This window comes from Myxocyprinus asiaticus, chromosome 25, assembly GCF_019703515.2.
Source record: "Myxocyprinus asiaticus isolate MX2 ecotype Aquarium Trade chromosome 25, UBuf_Myxa_2, whole genome shotgun sequence".
NCBI lineage: Eukaryota > Metazoa > Chordata > Actinopteri > Cypriniformes > Catostomidae > Myxocyprinus > Myxocyprinus asiaticus.
Window position 1 is genome coordinate 15,014,543 of NC_059368.1, and position 9,893 is coordinate 15,024,435.

The window sequence follows — 9,893 nt, forward strand, 5'->3', positions numbered from 1 at the left end:
TAATATATTATTATTATTATACTTGTTGTTTCCACAACATCATATTAAGACAATAGTTTATTTGCACTTCTAGAAAAAAAGTTGAAAGGTGATTAATATCTTTAAAAACTTTGAAGAAATGCTGACTTGTCACAGCACCAAAAATACACACTTTCCCTTGTACTTTCATGTACATTTTAACCTAACATCTGTATGTTGGGAAAAAAAGTTTTTGGACATGTTATTTAAGCAATAAAGTGCTTATTTAAGTGCTTTCTCTAAAAAAAAAAAAAAAATCCACTCATAACATTTACAGTGGTTTTATAAGTTATGACAGTTTTTGTACTGTGGGGCCCATTATCATGACTAGCAGTCAAAAGAAATTTCATATATATATATATTTTTTTTTTTCAACACAATTTTAAATTGAGCTGGAAAATTAAATCAATGAGCCGGTGTGTTATGGTGTGGTGTGTCCCAGTCCGTCCCTGCTCTCATCTGACTGAACTTAATAAGCACTTCTGAAACTGATTCAAACTACAAAACACATATGTAACCGTACCACAATCACATACTCCCATGGTAATATGGAGCATCCGTCACCAAGTTTATTATAGTACAGCATGGTGTCTGAGGCCAGCATAGCAATCAGAGAGGAAGGACTATGTTTTAGAGGGATAGAGAGGAAAAGAGGGGGAAAAAGACATGACATAGCATGTTATAAATTGGCATTTTTTTTTATCTGTAGTTATACAAAATCTTATACTTCACAGAGTGAGAGTTGCTCATCAAAACAAAAGATATAGACAATGGGTTGTACAGTAGATACTGCTATTTCTGCATGTACTGTATGTCCGGCTTCTGTCAATAACACACATGGTTGTGTGTTATTGTCTTTGTTTTTGTTTGTCCCATGATAACCAGGCAGGATAAGCCATTGGCCAGATGGCACAGTGGGGTCTCCCATGGTTACCTCATCCTGAGCACCAAACATTGCAGACACAAGCACACATGTACACACATTGTGACCAAAACACAGACTGTTATGTAACCAATCAGTTGTCTAGACAGTCCGGTCTATAACCGTAAGTCTCCCGGAGGATATTATTCTCTCATCCTCTCCTGTCCTATCCTCTGCCAGACCTTGTTCCTTCTATATTGCAGTGGCAGATTTATTTTTTTTTGTTTATTCTGGACCACTGTAAATCACTCATTGTGACACATTTGTAGGCGGAGCTTTATCTGGCTGGACCCTGTCAGCTTTCAGGCCATGTGACTGAAGTTAGTAAACAACCTGCTCCACGCTCCAGCAGGATAGCTATTAGAAGCACAGGTCACGATCCTTCCCGCACAAAAGACGGACTGTCCCCTTCACACATAAACGTACACACACGCATGCACAAATAGAATAAAACACACTCGCACTTGAAGTCTGCCACGCTGCAGCTGCTCCAGTTTCCATGGTAACTTGCAGAACAATGAGGCAAGACGCTGCGAAGGCGAGTCTGAGTGTGTGCTCCGCACGCTTTCATATTCACTCTCGCTGAGAATGTGTGTGCCAGCGTTTGTTTTTGTGGATGAGTGCCTGAAAGTGCATGTGGATGTGCCCTGCCGATTTCTAATAAACTGTGTGTGTGTGTGTGTGTGTGTGTGTTGCTGTGTTAGAAGAGAGAGAGATGGAGTGAGTGAGTGAGTGAGTGAGTGAGTGAATAATGAGGGAGATAGGCTACTCATTTGCCTTTGTCAGGGAGGGCTTGGTCAACCAGATCTCTCTTCACAGTGAGGCAGATGGAGGGATAAAGGCTTGACAAATGTAAAACAGGAAAAGAGGTTGAAACAAGTCAAAAAAAAAAAAAAAAAAAAAAAAATGCTGAAAATAAGAGGCTTATGGCCAGCCATGGAGTGAAAATCAGGACAATAGAATCTATCCAACTGTATTTATCTTGAACTGGACTCTTCGATCTGCAACTCAGTTGTAGTAAGCACATTTTTACAGTTAAACCCCCCCAAAAAACAGCCAAGGCTCTGAAAGATTGTGAAAATTCTACAATCATTTACTCACCCTCATGTTGTTCCAAACACGCAAGACTGTCTTTCTCTCGAGGGTAACAAAATCAGATGTTAGACAGAATGACAGCTTCAGTCACCATTCACTTTCATTGTATGGAAAAAAGATGCAATGAAAGTGTATAATGACTGATACTAGCACATATGTCCTTTTGTGTTTCACAGAAGAAAGGAAGTCATATGGGTTCAGAACATCATGAGATTAAGAAATATGACAGAATTGTCATTTTTGGGAGAACTGTCCCTTTAAGGAAAGACTAGAGTTGGCCAGTTCCTTAAAAAGTAGCTATGGCTTCTCCTTTCTTATACTTCAAACGACATTAATATTTTCTTTGACATTATGATGTGACTGTAGGTTTTTGCCTTCAAAGTCATAACTTAAAAAGTTGTTTAAGGGCTGTTTGAAATATGGATGTTACCGCCCACATAGCGGCTTCAAGCATGTCTGAAAAGGAGTTCAGTGTATTGTTTCATCTCACAAGTCATCATACACTTAATACCTAAAAGCATTCAAACCATACTACCAGTAATAGAGAACCACTCATCCTTTGACCAAAAGCTCTTTTGTTTTCAAAATGTCTATTTATTTTTCAAAATGAGGTATTTCAAAGTGCTGTGAGTCGCAGCACTAAAATGTACATTATAGTAAAGGAGAGAAACCTTTTTTGTCCCAGTGACCCAGTTCTATGAACCCAATACTTACAAATATATAAACAAAGAACGAGGAAGAAAGCAAGGAATAGAACCTTATAAATGGAGACAGAAAGAATATTTTATACAAAAGAAATCAAGGTAGAAAAAGGTAAAAACAAGATAGTGATATCTACTCAGAACTCATTTTCATACGAAAATATAAGTATTAAATTTAGTATGTATCAGAAGCACACTAAAGCATAAATGTAGGAATTAGTAAAGTGTGTCATAACAGAGAGATTATAAGACATAAAAAAACAAAACAATGTGTCCTTATATTACAAAAATCGAGGTCTTACAGTACTTGTTAAAGGTATATAAACTTCCAGTCTAGTTATTGCCAGCTTTTTGACATCTTTATAAAAACCAAACGACAATATTGTATACAAAAACAAGGCAGACTTGAGTGTATGCTTTTAAAAAAAAATCTAATCTATTTACAAAAGTGTCTGACATCAAGGTGCGCACAGGTACATCCATGAGAATTAGCACCAGTGAGGGTGGTGTGAGAGATTATAGCCATTTGAAGTGACTCGTGTCATTTGCTTAGTGTCCATTGACCCAATTACATACTGAAGATTAGCACTGTTTAGAAGGAATGCCTGTCTTCTGTGGGTCTTGTTATTGAGAGAAAGTCAGGTTTACCCTAAGCACACAGGAAGAAAAACAAAATGTGGAATAAAGTTAAGTGTCATCACATTTTCTCCCTTCCCTCTTCATATTTTCTTTATCACTTTACATTAATGTGATTGGGGTGACAAAGTAAACCTGAAACATTCTTGACGTCATAAAATGTGCAAAAAAAGTGTCAGCAGTGAGTGTCCATAGAAGCCGTTAGCCATTCGTCATTTGACGGCGACCATTAGCTGTGAGGCTTTCAGCCAATGAGTGTTAGCGAGTCCTGGCCTGCTCAAGCCGGCGAATGAGCTGTTGTCGTCGGGCCTGCAATCTGTCTTTCTCATGCTGAAATCGGAGCTCCTGGGCCTCCAGAGAGCTGACGTACTCTGTAGCTTTCTTTAGGATGACCACCTTTGCCGCCTTGTCATTGTGCGCCAACTCGGGCACCTGATCACGCAGAGTGAGGAAGCTAGAGCGCAGGTCATTGCGCCGCTGGCGCTCCAGGATGTTGTGGTTGCGCCGCCGTTCACTGTCCTCAGAGTCGGAGGATCTTGGGCTGCTGGTGTCACTCCTCCTGATTCGCTGGCCAGGTGTGGTGTTAGAAGGGGAGTTTGGGGAAGAGCTCTGGTTCCTGCCAGTGCGTAGAGTGCTAGTGCTGTTGTCGATTCTGAATTTCTTGCTTGGGGGAGCGGTGGGGACATCTTGCGGGTCTGGGGATGGGGCTGCGTAGTTATGCTGCTGCTGGTGGATGGAGGCCGTTGCCGTCCTCTTCAAAATCAACTCCTGTGGAGCTTTGCTCACCCCTGAGCCCAACCGCCCTGATGCGGACGCCTGAGAGTTAGAGACTGTGGACTGACCAATATTGGCAATCTTGCTGGAGGTGGAACGCCTTTTCTCCACTGTAACGACGTCAATCTCCTCCTCTTCCTCTTCGTCGTCATCATCATCATCATCCTCATCATCATCCTCATCCTCATCATCATCTAGCAAAGGACAAGAAGACATTTAGGTTCACATCACATATTTGTCGTGTGAAGCATTCCTTTGTAATTGTGTTCATATGCAAGAGCTGCAGGTGTACAGGTATGAACAAGCACTCTTGAAGGAAACTATGTTTTCTTATGGGTGTGTGCTCGAGGTAATGTCTTTGTGTGGGCAGATGAAACAATTGCTTAATGTTCTTCACAGAGGTGTCAACCACACCAAGATCATCCTTACATGCTCTGTCAAACACTGAAGATCTGAATTCTCCCCAGACTGGACCACCTCTGATTTTACTTTCTACTCTGACACACACCCAAAAGATTCTAACAAAGCTTATTTGCTGTCAAGATAGACCTGTTATGTGGAGCCTGCTTAACTGGTGACACATTTCAAGTTAAGTTTAGATGGCAAGGCAGCCTCAGTGTGATGCCTAAGAGCTATGTTTATGAGATAATGGATGTGATTATCAGCTAAGCCACACATGAAGAGTGTTTGGCATTTATTGGAGACCACAGCCTTTCACTTCAAAAGCTCTCCACAGGAAACCGTCTGCCTGCATTAAGGAGAGACCAAACAGGGCAATTTAGTTTCCAACAGACAGTCAGTGTTCCCTTTTTCATTCATTATTTTATTTTGGGCGCGAAAAGAGAGAAAAGTACAGCGCGGGAAAAACTAGCCACTCTGAAGCGTTGTAATCGTGTGGTCCGATTATTCGCGGGCTTTTAGAGAGTAACACTGATCTGATGGCGCCCTAAGCCGATGCCCTGGAGAGACGCCAAGCAGACAGCTGGAGGAAAGGCTGCACTTCTTCAGAGCCATCACCCTGTAAAGAGAGACAACCCATTCTCTCTTTTTTTCTTTCCTCCTTTTTCCTCTTGATTATCATTCTCTGCACCTCTCTGCAAGATGCTCAGCCTGCCAAGCTCAGCCCATCGCGCAGGGAGGGAGGTTTGCCTCTCTCGTTGACGCACGCGCGGAGAGCCTCCTTTATCACATGCTGGCGCCCAGTGCCAGCACTCTTATTCTCTCACACATGTGTGATTGTTGTTTTGGATTTGCATTTGAAATAAGCTCTCATTTAGAAGGGAAGCGACTTATTGGGGGGCACCGAATTTAGGGGCTTGCCTTTTATGCAACATGCCCTTGCATAGTGCCAAACATCTGAGCCCATGTTTTTTACACTAGGGCTTTCATTTCTGGAACACTTTTTCATTTTATGAAAAATTGTGTTTCAATACGAATTTAGTCCCTGGAGTTCCTACAGCTCTACTGGTGGAGCATGGCGCTAGCAATGCCAGGGTCATGGGTTCGATTACCAGGGAACACACAAACTGATATGACAGAAATACTGAATGACATAATGATCAGCTTCCATGCCCAGACTTAACAGAGGGCAGATAAGGACTTGTTTTCCGATCTAATATGGCTTAGTGACGTTACCTCTGCATTAAATCTTTAACCAAGAGCTACAGAGCTAAATGGCTCAACATCATGAAACAACATCAAATATTACCGCCATCTACTGGGTATGCAGTACGACAATTACATAAACTCCCCATCACCGTCAACCACTACTACTACTGCTGCGGGTGTGTGTGTGTGTGTGTGTGTGTGTGTGTGTGTGTGTGTGTGGGGGCGGGCGGGTTTAGGTGGTTTACTAGGACTTTTTTTTAGGTTACAAACTGGTAATTACAAGGGTATTATGCTATAAATGTGGTTTATGAGGACATTTCTAGTGTCCCCATAATTCAGATTGCTTAAGAAACATACTAATCAATGTTTTTTTGAAAATGTAAAAATGCAGAAGGTTTTTTGTGAGGGTTAGGGGATAGAATCTATAGTTCGTACAGTATAAAAATCATTATGTCTATGGAAAGTCCTCATAATGATAGCTGCACCAACGTGTGTGTGTGTGTGTGTGTGTGTGTGTGTGTGTGTGTGTGTGTGCGCGCGCGCGCGCGCGTGCGCGTGTGACCGACAGACTGGAATGTCACACAATAATCCGATTCGGGGCCTGTCATATGATCTTCAACAGTTACCCCAATGACCACTTATAAACTAGGCCAAACTGTAGAGTGCCAAACGCGAATCCGTTTGGCAAAATCATCACTATCATATTTTTAATATTGTTAAAATAATACTAATAACAATAAAGGTTTAATATTATTATTGAAAAAGTATTATTATTATTATTATTACAATAGTTGTCATTACCAGTATTTTTATTAATAACTATAATAGGCTAATAATAATGTTTTGGTATAGAAATGTCTGCCTTGAAACTACTGACTGACAATCAGACAATGCAACAAGGAGAACAAAAATGGGAAAGTCGTTCATGGATGATTTCTAAAGATTGTTTTCTAATTGTATTAACTTTTGAACAAACACTGCATGTAAGGAGTGCTCGGGACACTTACCAGAGTCGCTTGGTGTCTCATCTGCGCTGACTGGAGGCAAGTGCTCTGTCCTCAGTTGTGTTACACTTTGGCTGCTGCTGCTCCCGTTTCTTTTGTTGACGGGATAAGGGAAAACCACGGTAGGGTCCACACACTCCGGTATAGAGTGGCTCATCTCCGGCGCCCTGACTGTCGTGTCTTTACTGACTTCATCGCTAACGGTAGCAGTCGAGACGGCTTTACCGAGTTTCTCATTCACCACCCGCTCTAATTTCTCCCGTGCCGAGAAACCGCTCCACATGCAGTCCTGAATGATAATGGAATTGTCCGTAGTATCCAAAACGGAGCCGAAGAGGTCACCATCCGACGCCCCCCAAATATCGTCCTCGGGTAAGAGCAGAAGCTCGGAAGCCCAGTCCAACGGGTCACCTAATCCAAAACCCATCAGTGGGCAGTCCCCAGCCACCAGGTCCCCTGGAAGCGCTGCCCGGCTCGGGGATAGAGGAGGAGTGGGCAGCAGCTCGAATTTCTTCCAGATGTCCTCACCGGGCGGTGCAGCGTCTGGTCTGCAGAAGTAGAAGTCATCCTCGTCCGGGTAGAAACACGGCTGCAAAGAGTCAAACTCCATATCGGAGTTCATAGTTTTCGCTGGCATTCTCACTGTGAAAGGAACAGACGGTCACATTCCAATGCATTTGTTTTGTTTGGTTGTTTTTGCAATAGCTATAAAGAATAGTCTGATACTTATAAATGACTTTTCTCTCTTGAGATGTCTTTGAAGTGTTCTTTCAGTGTGAAGTGTGACAGTGTTCATTCACTCACTTAAACTTTGGACTGTAATTGCATGGGACAAACTCTTTAATCAGAATTTGTGCTCTGTGATATACATCTGTATAGGCTACCTTTTTACTATAAGTCAAAGTCTGGCAGATTGCTCAAAATGGTCTTTTCTGTGAAAGAAACCAGTTGCATGAAAGATATCCTAATTACCCTGGGCTACTGACATTGGAAGTCCCGAGTATCTTACCTCAGAGTGCGTTTTCTTGTCCCTTCTTTATCGCAGTCCCTGTGGCCCCCGTTCGGAGTCGCACATCTACCGCGACGACTGAAGACTGTTCTGCGCTTTTGTGATTCGGACTGTGAAGTATTATTCTGTCTTCTCGCTGTGCGCTGAGAAGAGATGTTGACTCCGCCCACTGATGGGTGAGGTACTTGCGTTTGGAAGTATGGGTCTCTGCAGAACAGTAATGGGTGTTTTCAAATCTATGGGCGTTTCCAAACGGGGATGGGCGTTTCAAAACTATCCAATGAAAGTAGGGAATCTCAGTGCAGAAATCAGTGGGCGTTTTCAAACCAAGATGGGCTAACCAATGAAAGTAAGGAATCTCAATAATTTGAAAACGCCCACTGATTGGGAAAAGCCCATTTTTGTTCTGCAGAGAGATTTGCTGTGCGATTTGGTTTGTAAACAGCATCAGCTTGGTCTGTTTTAAGGTGTTTTATTTGCAGATATTAAAGGCTTAGAATAGAGCTAAATTATGTAAGTTTAATGACTGATATGTAGATGGTGGGTTTTCGCCTTGCACGATGACTTGCAAGAAGGGCCGTTCACACCGAACCCACTTTTGGGGTGTCCGTCTGCGCCATTTGCCCTTTGTTTTTCTGTGTAAACATGCGCTAGACGGACGTTTTGACAGAGAAACTCAACTTTTAAAAGCGCGTCTCGAGACACCTGTGTTCTGTTGTGCATTACACTGCGTCAAGCTTTCTTATTTTTGCGCAAAATGCGTTCGGTCTGAACGCCCCTTAGTCTACTTTATTTCGATTTAGCTACTGAAGGCATATTCAGCTATGTAAAATATGAAAGCAATTACACGTGAGCGTTTAAATATGATCAACTGAGTGGTATGAATGAATCAGAGCGAGTCAGTAGCATCTCCCCTGTGCAGATCAAGGAGTTAACAGCAGACCCGCATCACATCATCAGGTCGACTCACATGCGCCGCCGTGTGGACACAAGATGAACAAACACTTCGTCCGTCTGCGTTTACTTAATTGCGCTCAGGGCATAAATTGCTTTGCTCAGAGCAACTAGAACAGTTATCAGCTACAACTGTACATGATGGTTTATAGTGTGATACCTGTTGTTTTATGTATACACAGAGAATGCTGTCTTGAATGTAAGATTGGGTAGGTGTGAGTATGGGATTGTAGGAGTGGAGGTGGGGGGTAGGCAATACTGTTATGTAATTGTTATTGTCCACCTTTTGTTGAAGCATAAGATGTTAGAACCATTTTTCACTGGGTTCAATTATTTTTTCAATTATTTTGTTTTCTTCTAAAAACAAGTGGTGAGGGAGCCTTTACTTGGGGCCCGATTATAGTGATATCGTGTAAAATGTAGAGACAATAGTATAGGGCAAAATTTGTCAACTTCGGCAAATAATTTTGAGATGGCAAGATGTTTTTTTACAATAAGAAATTAAGTTAATGCTTAAAATTGTCAAAATGACCACTTCAGAAAAAAGGTTTACCATTTTCTGTTAATTTCAACCATATTCAACATGTCATAACATCTCAAGTATTCTATAAACAAATGAATTTCCATTGTGATTGGATCAGTCCCACTTTGAACATTCTTCATAACAAATCTATTCCCTCAAAAATTTTATGACCCACTGTATTGACTGAGATATACTGTAGCCCATGTGACAACTTCCCCCGTGACAACTCTATACTTAAAAAGTGTACATCTTTGGCTCTCTGGGGAAAACAGTTTGTTGTGGGAACACAGTAATAGAAAGAGAGACATCATGGTTTGGGATTGAAGCGCTCCTCCAGAGCCCAATCTGACCTCTGCTCAGGAAGAGCTTCCTGTGTGAAAGTGAGGGGGAGTGGGAAGCTGAATACTTTGTTACAAGTGTGTGTCTCTGGCTCTGTCTACCAATGTTCGATTAGTCTGTGCTGGCTTTGTCTGCTTCAATCAGATTTACATGCTTTCAAATTATCAATTAAAAACATCGAAATATCACAAAGGGATGCACAGATCCATTCCAAATTAGTTCTAAAATATGTAAAACATTTTAATGGCTTTCAATGCAAGTCATTCGTGATAATGGCTCTATTTGGCTGTACATTTATTATGCCATTACA

At 41.7% G+C, this 9,893-nt stretch overlaps 1 protein-coding gene across 2 annotated transcripts; it reads right to left on the reverse strand.

Moving 5' to 3' along the window:
* Positions 1 to 2,614: 2,614 nt before the first annotated feature.
* On the reverse strand, positions 2,615 to 7,903 carry LOC127415926 (N-myc proto-oncogene protein-like). 2 transcript variants are annotated; one of them, XR_007893020.1, is made up of 4 exons: positions 7,768 to 7,903; positions 6,762 to 7,400; positions 3,508 to 4,340; positions 2,615 to 3,385 (listed from the first exon to the last, which is right to left on the reverse strand). XR_007893020.1 is itself a non-coding variant. In XM_051654940.1 (3 exons), exons 2-3 carry the CDS (start codon positions 7,393 to 7,395, stop codon positions 3,631 to 3,633), a joined length of 1,344 nt encoding a protein of 447 aa, XP_051510900.1. In that variant the 5' UTR covers positions 7,396 to 7,400; positions 7,768 to 7,903; the 3' UTR covers positions 2,615 to 3,630. The 2 variants fall into 2 exon arrangements, 1 of the variants encoding a protein (XP_051510900.1); XM_051654940.1 differs by having other exon boundaries at positions 2,615 to 4,340.
* Positions 7,904 to 9,893: the final 1,990 nt, after the last annotated feature.

Coding starts and splice junctions, on each gene's coding strand:
- LOC127415926 (XM_051654940.1), bottom strand. CDS start 7,395: ATGCCAGCGAAAACTATGAACTCCGATATGGAGTTTGACTCTTTGCAG. Junction 4,341..6,761: donor TGAGACACCAAGCGACTCTG/GTAAGTGTCCCG, acceptor GTCCTTTGCTAG/ATGATGATGAGGATGAGGAT.